Raw genomic sequence first — 18,957 nt, 5'->3', positions numbered from 1 at the left:
TCAGACAGCTGTTGTTTTTGTAGCCGGAGAACTGATGCGAGTCTGTGTGTGTTTCTGTCTGCATGTGTGTGTGGTCTGGAGCAGGGACACAGAGGAGTCACCACACCTGAATAATGGATGATGCACGGCATCAAAAGACCCACCCCCCCTTTCCTTTAGCCCCTCTCTTCCATTGAGGCTCTGTCGGGCAACGCTTTGCACGTTAAATCAGGGGACTGTCGAGTAACATTACACGCAACGTCGGTGAAACTGTCCAGTGTAATGTTAGAAACCTTGTTTTACATAAAAGGTAAACTCTGAAAGGATTTAGAATTGGGTCTTCCCATCGCTCTCCCTGTTGCAGTCCCTTTGCGCCACTTAAAACAATGTAAGAAATCACTGTAATGGTGTTGAACTAATGTAAACAGAGCAATGTGATGGGCTTTTTTTATGAATGAAAGGGATTGTATAAACATGAATTTGAATTCATTGAATTGATGGGCTGTTTTCTTTATGGAGTTCATCAGTTGAAGTATGATCGTATTGTACATTATGGCAGCAGTGTATGGTTAGGATTTTTGTCTTTTCGGGAGGGTATTGCATCCTTTATGCAATGTATTCTCATAATCTGTCAATGTTTTTTATTATTTTATATTGTGTAACAACACATTGTTTCTTATGATTTGGCATTTGGCACGTCATAGGAGGCAGAGAAAAACACCAAAACAGATTTATGTTGCCGCTCTCAAACAGCTCATCCTACTAATACACAAGGATTAATACTTTACATTTCTCATAACCAAATCAACACCAGGGATTAACAGTTTCTCTCAAGCCCTCAAAAGCTCATCAAACAAGTTTATGTGGAAAACAGTTTATTTTCCCAACAGTAGGCTAGACCTATTACAAGTGAACACCCCCACAGAGTTCCTGTTCTGATGTAGGACCTACCTGTGCATCAGAGGCACAGTCTTCCTGTTCTGATGTAGGACCTACCTGTGCATCAGAGGCACAGACTTCCTGTTCTGATGTAGCACCTACCTGTGCATCAGAGGCACAGTCTTCCTGTTCTGATGTAGGACCTACCTGTGCATCAGAGGCAGACTTCCTGTTCTGATGTAGCACCTACCTGTGCATCAGAGGCAGACTTCCTGTTCTGATGTAGGACCTACCTGTGCATCAGAGGTACAGACTTCCTGTTCTGATGTAGGACCTACCTGTGCATCAGAGGCAAAGCTGATACTGATGATTAATGCATTGTGGTTCTTTGGAAATATTGCCCCAAATGTAGACTAAAAACATGCCTCAACATGTCATGACTCAAACCACTAAACTAACCTACTAGTATTACTACTGCTATGCAACAAAATAAAACGCAACACGCTTAGCCAGTTTGTTTTAAACACCTTTTATTACCCTGATAGAACCCAGAATGAGTGAGTGCTGTGCCCATTGTGAACACACTGCATATCAGCCAGTAATGTAGGATGCACTCTGTCAGCACAGTAAATCAGTACATCGAGTTATCGACACCACAGGACTTATAGTTCAACCTCAATGAATAACAGCCCAGTAGAAGACTTGTGCAGCTAAAATTAAAACAATGATTTAAGAAGAAAATCTCTGGTAGATCAGCATAATGTAGCCGACCAGCTAAATCATGTCCATTCCTGTCTTACACAGTTTTTATGATTATTATTAAAAATAAATGTTTGACATATATTAGTTCAATGGACTCTTATCCTTCAAAGACCATTGTCACGATCCTTTCTTTGTTCATGTGGTAAAATATGAAAGGCTACTAAGAGACTATTCAGACACTGGTTACAACGCCACGATGAAAGGCTGATTAAAACCTCTGCATAGTTATAGTCACACACCCCTGGGTGGAGCTAGTGGTTACAGAGCCACTGGAGGGTTCTGTGACCACACCCCTGGGTGGAGCTAGTGGTTACAGAGCCACTGGAGGGTTCTGTGACCACACCCCTGGGTGGAGCTAGTGGTTACAGAGCCACTGGAGGCTTCTGTGACCACACCCCTGGGTGGAGCTAGTGGTTACAGAGCCACTGGAGGGTTCTGTGACCACACCCCTGGGTGGAGCTAGTGGTTACAGAGCCACTGGAGGGTTCTGTGACCACACCCCTGGGTGGAGCTAGTGGTTACAGAGCCACTGGAGGCTTCTGTGACCACACCCCTGGGTGGAGCTAGTGGTTACAGAGCCACTGGAGGGTTCTGTGACCACACCCCTGGGTGGAGCTAGTGGTTACAGAGCCACTGGAGGCTTCTGTGACCACACCCCTGGGTGGAGCTAGTGGTTATAGAGCCACTGGAGGGTTCTGTGACCACACCCCTGGGTGGAGCTAGTGGTTACAGAGCCACTGGAGGCTTCTGTGACCACACCCCTGGGTGGAGCTAGTGGTTACAGAGCCACTGGAGGCTTCTGTGACCACACCCCTGGGTGGAGCTAGTGACTATAGAGCCACTGGAGGCTTCTGGGTCCATATTCACTGATTGTCAGAGTAGCAGTGCGGATCTAGCCTGGGTGCCAGTCTGTTATTGCTCTCTGGCCAACTCCTTATGTAATCGCCATGCAGAACATGAAGTCTGACTTGACAATGACATCGGAGTAGGCAAAAGCACAAACAGATCTGGGACCAGGCTAGTGCTGATCTAGGATCAGGTCCCCTCTGTCCATATCATCTTATTCACTATGATCTAAAAAGCGAAACGGATCGCACATGTTCCTGCACTCCTACCCTGAACCTCTTTATGAATATGGGCCCAGGAGTGGAATAAACTAAAGATGCTTTTTCCTTTTACAGTATTTCTGAGGCAACTACACCACAACTAAAGAACAAGATCTCCTTAAGGTCGACAGAACATTTATACTGCAAAGAAAGAGAGTTGGTTTTAAAACTACCGTTAAATCAGGAGATCTGTGCCAGCACAGTATCCTAAAGATCCTCTGCAGATGTTCCTGCAGTTAAAAGAGAAAACAGATTGAGATAAAAGAAAAGCAGCTGGTTATGATGCAGTAATAGAAACGCCCAGCAGGGAAAACAAGGCCTGAGATAGTTTATAACTGGACGTGAGACCCATCATGGCAGGAAACACCCCACTTTCCTAACCTCTCTCCCCATTTGACCTGGTATTTACCTTCCCAAACAACAACTTAGTTTGAACAAATATAGAGTTAAGACGATCCTTAACTAAATAAATAGTTTCATCCAACATTGGCCTGGGTTGAGTTCACAAAAGAAAAACTTGGCAGAATGAGAGCCAGTCTGTAGCAGAGGAGAGCATAGGCAGGCCATCAGTGTTAGTGCTGGTACAAGTAGAACCACTACTGTTAGAAGCTGCTCCTAAACGCAGATCTAGGATCAGCTTTACACTAACCCAACCCTGCTCACCACCAGTCAGGGTAAACTGTCCTAAAAGACTAAACTGTCCTCAGATCATTGCTAAGGACGGTCTGACCTCAGACGAGGAGGGAGGGTTCCCATCACCTCATCAGTGTTTCCCATTGCAGCTCCAGGTAAACATTAGCCCTGACCCAACCCCAGATCCCAACCTTAACCATTAGCAGGATTAATAAGTATCTGACCCTAGACCAGCAGTTAGATACAATTTATAACAAGACCCTCCCCTCCCCATGTGGCTGCAGGTCAAGATGTCCTTATTTGGGCGTCCAGTGTTGGCCAGGATGTCCTTATTTGGATGCACTGTTTTGAAAGAGCTGCAGGTCGAGGCGGACCCACACCTCTCCAGTGGGGACCTCATGGAGCAGCAAGCGGTGTGTCACCAGCCCCTTGTTCTCCAACTCCTCCTTTATGGTTGCCACGGGAACCTCCGTACGACCCAGGAAGTCTGGGTAATGGCCGAGAGGAGAGACTAGTTAGCTGTCTGAGAGGACTAGTTAGCTGTCTGACACATTACCCATAGATAGAGGTTATGTTCCAGGCCTACTAGATTGCAGACATTGCACTTGAATTGCATCAACCAATGGTTACATCCCACGCCATGGACTGCACAGTCAGGCATCAGATTGCTATATCATATGATGTGGTTAGCTGACATGTTAAACACCTATCCAGGCATTGTAAGATCTGGCAGTTGTCTGAATGTAGTCTGAATGTAGTGTCATGATTCCTGTGTGTGTGTGTGTGTGTGTGTGTGTGTGTGTGTGTGTGTGTGTGTGTGAATGTGTTTAACTATTCTTGTAGGGGCCAGAAGTTCGCACAAGAATAGAAAACAAACTAAAATTTGACCAACTGGGGACATTTTGTTAGTCCCCACGAGGTCAAATGCTATTTCTAGGGGTTTATGGTTAGAATTAGTGTTGGGGTTAGAATCACGTTAAGGGCTAGGAGCTTGGGTTAGGTTTAAGGTTATGTTTTTAGGTTAGGGTAAGAGTACGGGTTAGGGGTTAGGGAAAATAGGATTTTGAATGGGACTGAATTGTGTCCCCCCCCACAAGGTTAGCTGTACAAGGCTGTGTGTGTGAGTGTGTGCTGACCGTCAGGGGAGAACTGGTCCCTCTGGAAGATGGTGATACAGAGCACTTCCTGGTACAGGTCTCTGATGTTGAACTGACAGTTAAAGTTCCACTTGGGGTTGACTGTGTCACTCAGAGTCTTGGAGGTGTAGTTCTGAGCTCCCATGGTCACCTCACAGTAAGGGTTACTCTTACCTAGTGGGGAGGAGGAGAGAGGAGGAGGGTTGGGAGGGTAGGATGAGGGGGAGCATTAGGAGGAGACGGAAGGAGGTGAAGAGGAGGAGGGTTGGAGGAGGGGGAGGTTTAGGGGGAGGACAAGGAGGAGGAGGTGAAAGGAGAAGGGTTTTATTACATACCAGTGCTCAAAAGATGAACAGTCTGTACAAGAGTTACAGTGTTACAATGGAAACATTCATGGTGTGGTTAGATGGTACTAGTTCATGTGTGCTTTGTGGGTAAACCATGTACTGCATGATGTGTATAAGCCTCACCGTTGGGTTTGCAGGACTTCAGTTCAGTGGCCTCCAGGATGGTGACTAATAGACGGCCGATTCCACTGGCCTTCAGAGAACAAGCTGTAGATATACAGAATACACAGGAGGAGGGGTGAGAATACAGAGGAGGAGGGGTCAGAATACAGAGGAGGAGGAGTCAGACTACAAAGGAGGAGTCAGAATACAGAGGAGGAGGAGTCAGACTACACAGGAGGAGGAGTCAGACTACACAGGAGGAGGAGTCAGACTACACAGGAGGAGGAGTCAGAATACAGAAGAGGAGTCAGAATACAGAGGGGTGAGAATACACAGGAGGGGTGAGAATACACAGGAGGGGTGAGAATACACAGGAGGGGTGAGAATACACAGGAGGGGTGAGAATACACAGGAGGGGTGAGAATACACAGGAGTCAGAATACAGAGGAGGAGGGATCAGAATACAGAGGAGGAAGGTTCAGAATACACGGGGGGGGAGGAGTCAGAATACACAGGGGGGGAGGAGTCAGAATACACAGGGGGGAGGAGTCAGAATACACAGGGGGGAGGAGTCAGAATACACAGGGGGGAGGAGTCAGAATACACAGGGGGGGAGGAGTCAGAATACACGGGGGGGGAGGAGTCAGAATACACAGGGGGGGGAGGAGTCAGAATACACAGGGGGGGGAGGAGTCAGAATACACAGGGGGGGGGAGGAGTCAGAATACACCGGGGGGGAGGAGTCAGAATACACCGGGGGGGAGGAGTCAGAATACACCGGGGGGGAGGAGTCAGAATACAGAAGAGGAGGAGTCAGAATACAGAAGAGGAGGAGTCAGAATACAGAAGAGGAGGAGTCAGAATACAGAAGAGGTGGGGTGAGAATACAGAAGAGGTGGGGTGAGAATACAGAAGAGGTGGGGTGAGAATACAGAAGAGGAGGGGTCAGAATACAGAAGAGGAGGGGTCAGAATACAGAAGAGGAGGAGTCAGAATACAGAAGAGGAGGAGTCAGAATACAGAAGAGGAGGAGTCAGAATAAAGAAGAGGAGTCAGAATACACAGGAGGAGGGGTCAGAATACAGAGGGGAAGGAGTCATAATACACAGGGGGGAGGGGGTCATAATACACAGGGGGGAGGGGGTCATAATACACAGGGGGGAGGAGTCATAATTCACAGGGGGAGGAGTCATAATTCACAGGGGGGAGGAGTCATAATTCACAGGGGGAGGAGTCATAATTCACAGGGGGAGGAGTCATAATTCACAGGGGGGAGGAGTCAGAATACACGGGGAGGAGTCAGAATACACGGGGAGGACTCAGAATACACGGGGAGGACTCAGAATACACGGGGAGGAGTCAGAATACACGGGGAGGAGTCAGAATACACGGGGAGGAGTCAGAATACACGGGGAGGAGTCAGAATACACGGGGAAGAGTCAGAATACACAGGGGAGGAGTCAGAATACACAGGGGAGGAGTCAGAATATTACTAGGACTACTGATTTTACTGTGTGTGTGTGTGTGTGTGTGTGTGTGTGTGTGTGTGTGTGTGTGTGTGTGTGTGTGTGTGTGTGTGTGTGTGTGTGTGTGTGGGAGGTCAACCTTGGTAGGCCTTTGCTCTCTTCTTCTTGTCCATCTGGAAGATGTCCTCACACGCAGCCTTGATCTTCTGGACCCAGGCCGTCCTGCAGAACAGACAGCACACCATGAGTAAGGACAACGGAATGTGTGACTGCCTGCATAGAAGTGTGTGTGGCATGTGTAACTGCATTTGTGTTTGTGAGTATGTGTGTGTAAAAGTCGTGCTATAAATTCTCAGACAACCCAAAGATTCCTTGATGCCCTTCCAGACTGCCTCTGCCTACCCAAGGACGTCAGAGGACAAAAATCAGTTAACCACCTAACCGAGGAACTCAATTTAACCTTGCGCAATACCCTAGATGCAGTTGCACCCCTAAAAACGAAAAACATCTGTCATAAGAAACTAGCTCCCTGGTATACAGAAAATACACGAGCTCTGAAGCAAGCTTCCAGAAAATTGGAACGGAAATGGCGCCACACCAAACTGGAAGTCTTCCGAAAGACAGTACCGTGCAGTATCGAAGAGCCCTCACTGCTGCTCGATCATCCTATTTTTCCAACTTAATTGAGGAAAATAAGAACAATCCGAAATTTCTTTTTGATACTGTCGCAAAGCTAACTAAAAAGCAGCCTTCGCAAATGGAGGATGGCTTTCACTTCAGCAGTAATAAATTTATGAACTTCTTTGAGGAAAAGATCATGATCATTAGAAAGCAAATTACAGACTCCTCTTTAAATCTGGGTATTCCTCCAAAGCTCCATTGTCCTGAGTCTACACAACTCTGCCAGGACCTAGGATCAAGGGAGATACTAAAGTGTTTTAGTACTATATCTCTTGACGCAATGATGAAAATAATCATGGCCTCCAAACCCTCAAGCTGCATACTGGACCCTATTCCAACTAAACTACTGAAAGAGCTGCTTCCTGTGCTTGGCCCTCCTATGTTGAACATAATAAACGGCTCTCTATCCACCGGATGTGTACCAAACTCACTAAAAGTGGCAGTAATAAAGCCTCTCTTGAAAAAGCCGAATCTTGATCCAGAAATTATAAAAAACTATCGGCCTATATCGAATCTTCCATTCCTCTCAAAAATTGTAGAAAAAGCTGTTGCACAGCAACTCACTGCCTTCCTGAAGACAAACAATGTATACGAAACGCTTCAGTCTGGTTTTAGACCCCATCATAGCACTGAGACTGCACTTGTGAAGGTGGTAAATGACCTTTTAATGACGTCAGACCGAGGCTCTGCATCTGTCCTCGTGCTCCTAGATCTTAGTGCTGCTTTTGATACCATCGATCACCACATTCTTTTGGAGAGATTGGAAACCCAAATTGGTCTACATGGACAAGTTCTGGCCTGGTTTAGATCTTATCTGTCGGAAAGATATCAGTTTGTCTCTGTGAATGGTTTGTCCTCTGACAAATCAATTGTAAATTTCGGTGTTCCTCAAGGTTCCGTTTTAGGACCACTATTGTTTTCACTATATATTTTACCTCTTGGGGATGTAATTCGAAAACATAATGTTAAATTTCACTGCTATGCGGACGACACACAGCTGTACATTTCAATGAAACATGGTGAAGCCCCAAAATTGCCCTCGCTAGAAGCCTGTGTTTCAGACATAAAGAAGTGGATGGCTGCAAACTTTCTACTTTTAAACTCGGACAAAACAGAGATGCTTGTTCTAGGTCCCAAGAAACAAAGAGATCTTCTGTTGAATCTGACAATTAATCTGGATGGTTGTACAGTCGTCTCAAATAAAACTGTGAAGGACCTCGGCGTTACTCTGGACCCTGATCTCTCTTTTGAAGAACATATCAAGACTGTTTCAAGGACAGCTTTTTTCCATCTACGTAACATTGCAAAAATCAGAAATATTCTGTCCAAAAATGACGCAGAAAAATTAATCCATGCTTTTGTTACTTCTAGGCTGGACTACTGCAATGCTCTACTTTCCGGCTACCCGGATAAAGCACTAAATAAACTTCAGTTAGTGCTAAATACGGCTGCTAGAATCCTGACTAGAACCAAAAAATTTGATCATATTACTCCAGTGCTAGCCTCCCTACACTGGCTTCCTGTTAAGGCAAGGGCTGATTTCAAGGTTTTACTGCTAACCTACAAAGCATTACATGGGCTTGCTCCTACCTATCTTTCCGATTTGGTCCTGCCGTACATACCTACACGTACGCTACGGTCACAAGACGCAGGCCTCCTAATTGTCCTTAGAATTTCTAAGCAAACGGCTGGAGGTAGGGCTTTCTCCTATAGAGCTCCATTTTTATGGAATGGTCTGCCTACCAATGTGAGAGACGCAGACTCAGTCTCAACCTTTAAGTCTTTACTGAAGACTTATCTCTTCAGTAGGTCCTATGATTAAGTATAGTCTGGCCCAGGAGTGTGAAGGTGAACGGAAAGGCTGGAGCAACGAACCGCCCTTGCTGTCTCTGCCTTGCCGGTTCCCCTCTTTCCACTGGGATTCTCTGCCTCTAACCCTTTTACAGGGGCTGAGTCACTGGCCTACTGGTGTTCTTCCATGCCGTCCATGGGAGGGGTGTGTCACTTGAGTGGGTTGAGTCACTGACGTGGTCTTCCTGTCTGGGTTGGCGCCCCCCCCTTGGGTTGTGCCATGGCGGAGATCGTTGTGGGCTATACTCGGCCTTGTCTTAGGACGGTAAGTTGGTGGTTGGAGACATCCCTCTAGTGGTGTGGGGGCTGTGCTTTGGCAAAGTGGGTGGGGTTATATCCTGCCTGTTTGGCCCTGTCCGGGGGTATCATCGGATGGGGCCACAGTGTCTTCTGATCCCTCCTGTCTCAGCCTCCAGTATTTATGCTGCAGTAGTTTATGTGTCGGGGGGCTAGGGTCAGTCTGTTACATCTGGAGTATTTCTCTTGTCTTATCCGGTGTCCTGTGTGTATTTAAATATGCTCTCTCTAATCTCTCTCTCTCTCTGTCTTTCTCTCGGAGGACCTGAGCCCTAGGACCATGCCTCAGGACTACCTGGTATGATGACTCCTTGCTGTCCCCAGTCCACCTGGCCGTGCTGCTGCTCCAGTTTCAACTGTTCTGCCTGCGGCTATGGAACCCTGACCTGTTCACCGGACGTGCTTGTTGCACCCTCGACAACTACTATGATTATTATTATTTGACCATGCTGGTCATTTATGAACATTTTAACATCTTGACCATGTTCTGTTATAATATCCACCCTGCACAGCCAGAAGAGGACTGGCCACCCCTCATAGCCTGGTTCCTCTCTAGGTTTCTTCCTAGGTTTTTGGCCTTTCTAGGGAGTTTTTCCTAGGGAGTTTTTCCTAGCCACCGTGCTTCTTTCACATGCTTTGCTTGCTGTTTGGGGTTTTAGGCTGGGTTTCTGTACAGCACTTTGAGAATATCACCTGATGTACGAAGGGCTATATAAAAATACATTTGATTTGATTTGAAATTTGATTTGATTTGTGTGTCAGTAAGTTTGTGTGAGATGTGTGTGTGCGTGTGTGTGTACACCTCTCGTTGATGTTCTCTGTTTTGAGGCTGTAGACTCTGTCTATGTTGGAGATGTGGAAGAAGGGCTCTTCACTGGAGGAGTCAGGCAGCTTCACTAGAATCTCGTTGAGGAACACCGGCTACAGGAGGACACAACACACTTCATAAGCCTCTCATAACCATGACGTTATACACACGCTTCATAAGCCTCTCATAACCATGACATCATACACACGCTTCATAAGCCTCTCATAACCATGACATTATACAGACGCTTCATAAGCCTCTCATAACCATGACATCATACACACGCTTCATAAGCCTCTCAAAACCATGACATTATACACACGCTTCATAAGCCTCTCATAACCATGACATCATACACACGCTTCATAAGCCTCTCATAACCATGACATTATACACACGCTTCATAAGCCTCTCATAACCATGACATCATACACTCTTCATAAGCCTCTCATAACCATGACATTATACACACGCTTCATAAGCCTCTCATAACCATGACATCATACACACGCTTCATAAGCCTCTCATAACCATGACGTCATACACACGCTTCATAAGCCTCTCATAACCATGACGTTATACACACGCTTCATAAGCCTCTCATAACCATGACGTTATACACACGCTTCATAAGCCTCTCATAACCATGACGTTATACACACGCTTCATAAGCCTCTCATAACCATGACGTTATACACACGCTTCATAAGCCTCTCATAACCATGACATTATACACACGCTTCATAAGCCTCTCATAACCATGACATTATACACATATAGAAATTGTAGCCAAATACGCTTCAGCTCAGCTTCAACAAAAGGCCATACAGGTAGGTTCCTTTTTGCCTACCCAAGGCTCTGATGAAGGCAATTACGTAGAAAGATAAGCCTGTTGGTTTGTCCTGTCAATAAATAATCAGCTCTATGTTGCAGAAACAGTGGTCCTTTTTCTTTATTCTCCTGGATAGTCCCCCGTTGAAGTATCCTGGGGTAAAGAATGATAGTCACCCGTTGAAGTATCCTGGGGTAAAGAATGATAGTCCCCCGTTGAAGTATCCTGGGGTAAAGAATGATAGTCCCCCGTTGAAGTATCCTGGGGTAAAGAATGATAGTCCCCCGTTGAAGTATCCTGAGGTAAAGAATGATAGTCCCCCGTTGAAGTATCCTGAGGTAAAGAATGATAGTCCCCCGTTGAAGTATCCTATAAAGAATGTTTTACAAGTCATAACAAGTCATAACTATTGTGATGGAGACAGGGATGCATTTCATTTAAATGGGCTCCGATGAGGGACGCTTTTCCAACAGGAAGTGTCATTTCTGTATCTTGCCAAAACGAACCACTTGGAACTAACATGTGTCTGTCAGCATGTCCGTGGTGTGTGTGTGTGCAGCATGTCCGTGGTGTGTGTGTGTCAGCATGTCCGTGGTGTGTGTGTGTCTGTGTCAGCATGTCCGCGGTGTGTGTGGCTGTGTCAGCATGTCCGCGGTGTGTGTCTGTGTGTGTGTCAGCAGTGTGTGTCTGTGTGTGTGTCAGCATGTCCGCGGTGTGTGTCTGTGTGTGTGTCAGCATGTCCGTGGTGTGTGTGTGTGTGTGTGTGTGTCAGCATGTCCGTGGTGTGTGTGTGTGTGTGTGTGTCAGCAGTGTGTGTCTGTGTGTGTGTCAGCATGTCCGTGGTGTGTGTGTGTGTCAGCATGTCCGTGGTGTGTGTGTGTGTGTCAGCATGTCCGTGGTGTGTGTGTGTGTGTCAGCATGTCCGTGGTGTGTGTGTGTGTGTGTGCAGCATGTCCGTGGTGTGTGTGTGTGGTGTCAGCATGTCGTGGTGTGTGTGTGTGTGTGTGTGTGGTGTGTGTGTGTGTGTGGGGCAGCATGTCCGTGGTGTGTGTGTGTCAGCATGTCCGTGGTGTGTGTGTGTGTGTCAGCATGTCCGCGGTGTGTGTGTGTCAGCATGTCCGCGGTGTGTGTGTGTCAGCATGTCCGTGGTGTGTGTGTGTCAGCATGTCCGCGGTGTGTGTGTGTCAGCATGTCCGCGGTGTGTGTGTGTCAGCATGTCCGCGGTGTGTGTGTGTGTGTGTGTCTGTGTGTGTGTCAGCAGTGTGTGTGTGTGTGTGTGTCAGCATGTCCGCGGTGTGTGTGTGTGTCAGCATGTCCGTGGTGTGTGTGTGTCTGTGTCAGCATGTCCGTGGTGTGTGTCTGTCTCTCTCACCGGCTTGTACATCTTAAGCTGTGTGCTGTTCTTGCTGGTGAAGAGCTTGTCTGGTCCTGAGGAGCTGAACTGTCTGGCAGTGTGGGTGAGCAACAGGAAGTCGGTAAAGAGGAAAGCCCACAGCTCCTTATTGCTCTTCATCTTATACACCTTCCCACTGTGGAGCAGCTTACGAGGCCCCAGGCAGTTCGTCAGAGAGTTAAACACCAAGTTCTGCACGGGAGACACATGTTACAGAGGTATGAGTGTGTGTGAGATATTATTTGTGTATATATGGTGTGTGTGTGTGAGATATTATCTGTGTATATATGGCGTGTGTGTGTGTGTGTCTGTGAGATAATGTGTATATACGGTGTGTGTATGTGTACAATGTGTGTGTATGTGTGTGAGTGAGATACTATCTGTGTATATACAGTGTGTGTATGTGTACAGTATGTGTGTGTGTGTGAGAGAGAATGAGTGAGTGAGATACTATCTGTGTATGTGTACATTTTACATTTACATTTTAGTCATTTAGCAGACGCTCTTATCCAGAGCGACTTACAGCAGTGAATGCATACATTTCATACATTTTTTTTTTTCTGTACTGGTCCCCCGTGGGAATCCAACCCACAACCCTGGCGTTGCAAACACCATGCTCTACCAACTGAGTCACATGTACAATGTGTGTATGTGAGCAAGTGAGACTACATGTGAGTGTCTACCTCTGTGACTCCCTCACACTGTACGTGTGACTGTATCCACTCCAGCCTGTCACAGTTCTCCTTCTCCCTGACCCCCTCGTTGACCTGAGTGCACAGCTCCTCAGCCCGCTCCAGAGCCTCTCTCAGGGGCCCGCAGTCTGCATGCTCCTCCTGGGTACTCTCCAGGATCTGAAAATCAATCAAATGTGTTTTATAAAAGCCCCATTTTAAAATCAGCAGATGTCAAAGTGCATTACAGAAACCCAGCCTAAAACCCCACAGAGCAAGCAATGTAGAAGCACGGTGGCTAGGAAAAACTCCCGACACAAGCAATGTACAAGCACGGTGGCTAGGAAAAACTCCCGACACAAGCAATGTAGAAGCACGGTGGCTAGGAAAAACTCCCGACACAAGCAATGTACAAGCACGGTGGCTAGGAAAAACTCCCGACACAAGCAATGTAGAAGCACGGTGGCTAGGAAAAACTCCCGACACAAGCAATGTACAAGCACGGTGGCTAGGAAAAACTCCCGACACAAGCAATGTAGAAGCACGGTGGCTAGGAAAAACTCCCGACACAAGCAATGTAGAAGCACGGTGGCTAGGAAAAACTCCCGACACAAGCAATGTAGAAGCACGGTGGCTAGGAAAAACTCCCGACACAAGCAATGTAGAAGCACGGTGGCTAGGAAAAACTCCCGACACAAGCAATGTACAAGCACGGTGGCTAGGAAAAACTCCCGACACAAGCAATGTAGAAGCACGGTGGCTAGGAAAAACTCCCGACACAAGCAATGTAGAAGCACGGTGGCTAGGAAAAACTCCCGACACAAGCAATGTAGAAGCACGGTGGCTAGGAAAAACTCCCGACACAAGCAATGTACAAGCACGGTGGCTAGGAAAAACTCCCGACACAAGCAATGTACAAGCACGGTGGCTAGGAAAAACTCCCGACACAAGCAATGTAGAAGCACGGTGGCTAGGAAAAATTCCCGACACAAGCAATGTAGAAGCACGGTGGCTAGGAAAAACTCCCGACACAAGCAATGTAGAAGCACGGTGGCTAGGAAAAACTCCCGACACAAGCAATGTAGAAGCACGGTGGCTAGGAAAAACTCCCGACACAAGCAATGTAGAAGCACGGTGGCTAGGAAAAACTCCCAACACAAGCAATGTAGAAGCACGGTGGCTAGGAAAAACTCCCGACACAAGAAATACACATAGGTTACATGTTTGTACACAATACTAATACACACCCAGGTACTATAGATAAATAGTCCCACGTGGCTCAGTGGGTAGAGCATGGCAGGGTCGTGGGTTTGATTCACACGGGGGACTCACTACTGTACGTAACTCTGGATAAGAGCTTCTGCTAAGTGACATGTAAATGTAATCATGTGCACACAGTCACAGGTTTACTCTCTCTTACGTTCTTGATGTGTAGAGGGTAGCGTGTGATCCTCTGCATGGGCTTCAGCAGGAAGCTGGATAAGGGCATGCCTTTACAGCGGTAGTCTGTGGCGATTTTCTGATGGAGGGAGGAGAAACACACTGTTCAATATGAACGTACAACTTTTCATGTATAAATCAGCACAACTCAGCAGGTTGGTATGTATCAGAAAGATACATGAAGTTCATACATCGCTTTCCTCCTCTTTCTCTCACTGCATGTTCTCCTGTCCTATTCTTCCTCTCTTCATTCAATGTAGATGTGTTCCCTGTCTTTTCCTTCTCTCCCTTGTCCTCCCAATCTCTACCCTGTCCTCCCCTTCTCCCCCTCTCTCTCCTGTCCTCCCCCTTTCTCCCCTGGCCTCCCCTTCTCCCCCTCTCTCTACCCTGTCCTCCCCCTCTCTCTCCCCTGTCTTCCTGTCCTCCCCCTCTCCCCTGTCCTCCCCCTCTCCCCTGTCCTCCCCTGTTCTCCCCCTCTCTCTACTATCCCCTATCCACCCGTACTCCTCCTCTCTACTCTCCCCCGAACTCCTCCTCTCTCCCCTGTCCTCTCGTACTCCTCCTCTCTCCCCTGTCCTCCCCCTCTCTCTACTCTCCCCTGTCTCCCCCTCTCTCTACTCTCCCCTGTCCTCCCGTACTCCTCTACTCTCCCCTGTCCTCCCCCTATCTCTCTACTCTCCCCTGTCCTCCCCCTCTCTCTCTACTCTCCCCTGTCTCTCTACTCTCCCCTGTCCTCCCCCTATCTCTCTACTCTCCCCTGTCCTCCCCCTATCTCTCTACTCTCCCCTGTCCTCCCCCTATCTCTCTACTCTCCCCTGTCCTCCCCCCCTCTCTCTACTCTCCCCTGTCCTCCCCCCCTCTCTCTATTCTCCCCTGTCCTCCCCCCCTCTCTCTACTCTCCCCTGTCCTCCCCCCCTCTCTCTACTCTCCCCTGTCCTCCTCCTGTCTTTTCACTCACCTTGAGGAAGTCTTTAAAGTCCTGTTGGTTGCCAGTCCTGCTCTGTAGCAGGGTCGCTCCGTTGAGTTGACAGGAGCAGAAATGGATGTATGGCTGGAGGTGAGCCAGTTCTGACGCCAAGATGTCCCCGATCAACTGGACAGGCATGTTGTCACCCCCCATCTTCTTACGCACATGCAGGGCCCTACGCACACACACACCACATGTTCTTACCGCCTGGGCCAAAAATACACATATTGTATATACGATAAACCCCCCCCAAACTCACAATCTGTACTACTGTATATATGATGAAACCCCCCCTAAACTCACAATCTGTACTACTGTATATATGATGAAATCCCCCCTAAACTCACACCCTGTACTACTGTATACATGAACACCACCCCTAAACTCACACCCTGTACTACTGTACTACATGAACACCCCCCCTAAACTCACACCCTGTACTACTGTATACATGAACACCCCCCCCCCCTAAACTCACACCCTGTACTACTGTATACATGAACACCCCCACCCTAAACTCACACCCTGTACTACTGTATACATGAACACCCCCCCTAAACTAACACCCTGTACTACTGTATACATGATAACTCCCCCTAAACTCACACCCTGTACTACTGTATACATGAACACCCACCTAAACTCACACCCTGTACTACTGTACTACATGAACACCCCCCCTAAACTCACACCCTGTACTACTGTATACATGAACACCCCCCTAAACTCACACCCTGTACTACTGTATACATGAACACCCCACTAAACTCACACCCTGTACTACTGTATACATGAACACCCCCCCTAAACTCACACCCTGTACTACTGTATACATGAACACCCCCCCTAAACTCACACCCTGTACTACTGTATACATGATAACTCCCCCTAAACTCACACCCTGTACTACTGTATACATGAACACCCCCCCTAAACTCACACCCTGTACTACTGTATACATGAACACCCCCCCTAAACTCACACCCTGTACTACTGTATACATGAACACCCCCCCGAAACTCACACCCTGTACTACTGTACTACATGAACACCCCCCCTAAACTCACACCCTGTACTACTGTATACATGAAGACCCCCCCTAAACTCAAACCCTGTACTACATGAAGACCCCCCTAAACTCACACCCTGTACAACTGTATACATGAACACCCTCCCTAAACTCACAACCCTGTACTACTGTACTACATGAACACCCCCCCCTAAACTCACACCCTGTACTAATGTATACATGAACACCCCCCCCTAAACTCACACACTGTACTACTGTACTACATGAACACCCCAACCTAAACTCAAACCCTGTACTACTGTATACATGAACACCCCCCCTAAACTCACACCCTGTACTACTGTATACATGAACACCCCCCTAAACTCACACCCTGTACTACTGTATACATGAACACCCCCCTAAACTCACACCCTGTACTACTGTATACATGAACACCCCCCCTAAACTCACACCCTGTACTATTGTATACATGAACACCCCCCCTAAACTCACACCCTGTACTACTGTATAAATGATAACTCCCCCTAAACTCACACCCTGTACTACTGTATACATGAACACCCCCCTAAACTCACACCCTGTACTACTGTATACATGAACACCCCCCCTAAACTAACACCCTGTACTACTGTATACATGATACACTCCCCCTAAACTCAAACCCTGTACTACATGAAGACCCCCCTAAACTCACACCCTGTACAACTGTATACATGAACACCCTCCCTAAACTCACAACCCTGTACTACTGTACTACATGAACACCCCCCCCTAAACTCACACCCTGTACTACTGTATACATGAACACCCCCCCTAAACTCACACCCTGTACTACTGTACTACATGAACACCCCACCTAAACTCACACCCTGTACTACTGTATACATGAACACCCCCCCTAAACTCACACCCTGTACTACTGTATACATGAACACCCCCCTAAACTCACACCCTGTACTACTGTATACATGAACACCCCCCTAAACTCACACCCTGTACTACTGTACTACATGAACACCCCCCCTAAACTCACACCCTGTACTACTGTATACATGAACACCCCCCCTAAACTCACACCCTGTACTACTGTATGAATGATAACTCCCCCTAAACTCACACCCTGTACTACTGTATACATGAACACCCCCCCTAAACTCACACCCTGTACTACTGTATACATGAAGACCCCCCCTAAACTCACACCCTGTACTACTGTATACATGAACACCCCCCCTAAACTCACACCCTGTACTACTGTATACATGAACACCCCCCCTAAACTCACACCCTGTACTACTGTATACATGATAACTCCCCCTAAACTCACACCCTGTACTACTGTATACATGAACACCCCCCCCTAAACTCACACCCTGTACTACTGTATACATGAACACCCCCCCTAAACTCACACACTGTACTACTGTACTACATGAACACCCCAACCTAAACTCAAACCCTGTACTACTGTATACATGAACACCCCCCCTAAACTCACACCCTGTACTACTGTATACATGAACACCCCCCCTAAACTCACACCCTGTACTACTGTACTACATGAACACCCCCCCTAAACTCACACCCTGTACTACTGTATACATGAACACCCCCCCTAAACTCACACCCTGTACTACTGTACTACATGAACACCCCACCTAAACTCACACCCTGTACTAATGTATACATGAACACCCCCCCTAAACTCACACCCTGTACGACATGAACACCCCCCCTAAACTCACACCCTGTACTACTGTACTACATGAAGACCCCCCCTAAACTCACACCCTGTACTACTGTAGACATGAACACCCCCCCTAAACTCACACCCTGTACTACATGAACACCCCCCCTAAACTCACACCCTGTACTACTGTACTACATGAAGACCCCCCCTAAACTCACACCCTGTACTACTGTAGACATGAACACCCCCCCTAAACTCACACCCTGTACTACTGTATACATGAACACCCCCCTAAACTCACACCCTGTACTACTGTATACATGATAACCCCCCATAAACTCAAACCCTGTACTACTGTATACATAAAGACCCCCCCCTAAACTCACACCCTGTACTACTGTACTACATGAACACCCCCCCTAAACTCACACCCTGTACTACATGAAGACCCCCCTCTAAACTCACACCCTGTACTACTGTATACATGAACACCCCCCTAAACTCACACCCTGTACTACTGTATACATGAACACCCCCCCTAAACTCACACCCTGTACTACTGTACTACATGAACACCCCCCCTAAACTCACACCCTGTACTACTGTACTACATGAACACCCCCCTAAACTCACACCCTGTACTACTGTACTACATGAACACCCCCCCTAAACTCACACCCTGTACTACTGTACTACATGAACACCCCCCCTAAACTCACACCCTGTACTACTGTACTAAATGAACACCCCCCCTAAACTCACACCCTGTACTACTATACTACATGAACACCCCCCCTAAACTCACACCCTGTACTACTGTATACATGAACACCCCCCCTAAACTCACACCCTGTACTACTGTATACATGAACACCCCCCCTAAA

At 47.4% G+C, this 18,957-nt stretch overlaps 1 protein-coding gene across 3 annotated transcripts in view; it reads right to left on the bottom strand.

The window, feature by feature from the left end:
* Window positions 1-1,371: 1,371 nt before the first annotated feature.
* The window catches only part of LOC106611341 (intersectin-2), a 119,032-nt gene continuing 101,446 nt past the window's right edge, over window positions 1,372-18,957 (bottom strand). For 2 of the 3 annotated variants that reach the window (XM_045723678.2, XM_082955790.1), the window contains exons 31-39: window positions 15,342-15,525; window positions 14,364-14,462; window positions 12,956-13,123; window positions 12,252-12,464; window positions 10,042-10,160; window positions 6,550-6,632; window positions 4,966-5,049; window positions 4,496-4,669; window positions 1,372-3,846 (exon numbers count right to left, since the gene is read on the bottom strand). In XM_045723678.2, the coding sequence (XP_045579634.2) occupies window positions 3,689-3,846; window positions 4,496-4,669; window positions 4,966-5,049; window positions 6,550-6,632; window positions 10,042-10,160; window positions 12,252-12,464; window positions 12,956-13,123; window positions 14,364-14,462; window positions 15,342-15,525 (1,282 nt within the window). In that variant the 3' untranslated portion in view covers window positions 1,372-3,688. Of the gene's footprint in view, window positions 3,847-4,495; window positions 4,670-4,965; window positions 5,050-6,549; window positions 6,633-10,041; window positions 10,161-12,251; window positions 12,465-12,955; window positions 13,124-14,363; window positions 14,463-15,341; window positions 15,526-18,957 lie in introns of those variants that run through there. The other variant, XR_014378752.1, reaches the window with a different exon arrangement.

Source organism: Salmo salar, chromosome 09, assembly GCF_965601325.2.
Source record: "Salmo salar chromosome 09, fSalSal1, whole genome shotgun sequence".
NCBI classification, from domain to species: domain Eukaryota; kingdom Metazoa; phylum Chordata; class Actinopteri; order Salmoniformes; family Salmonidae; genus Salmo; species Salmo salar.
Note: the sequence above shows the minus strand (reverse complement) of the source record. Positions and strands in the feature narration are given on the sequence as shown.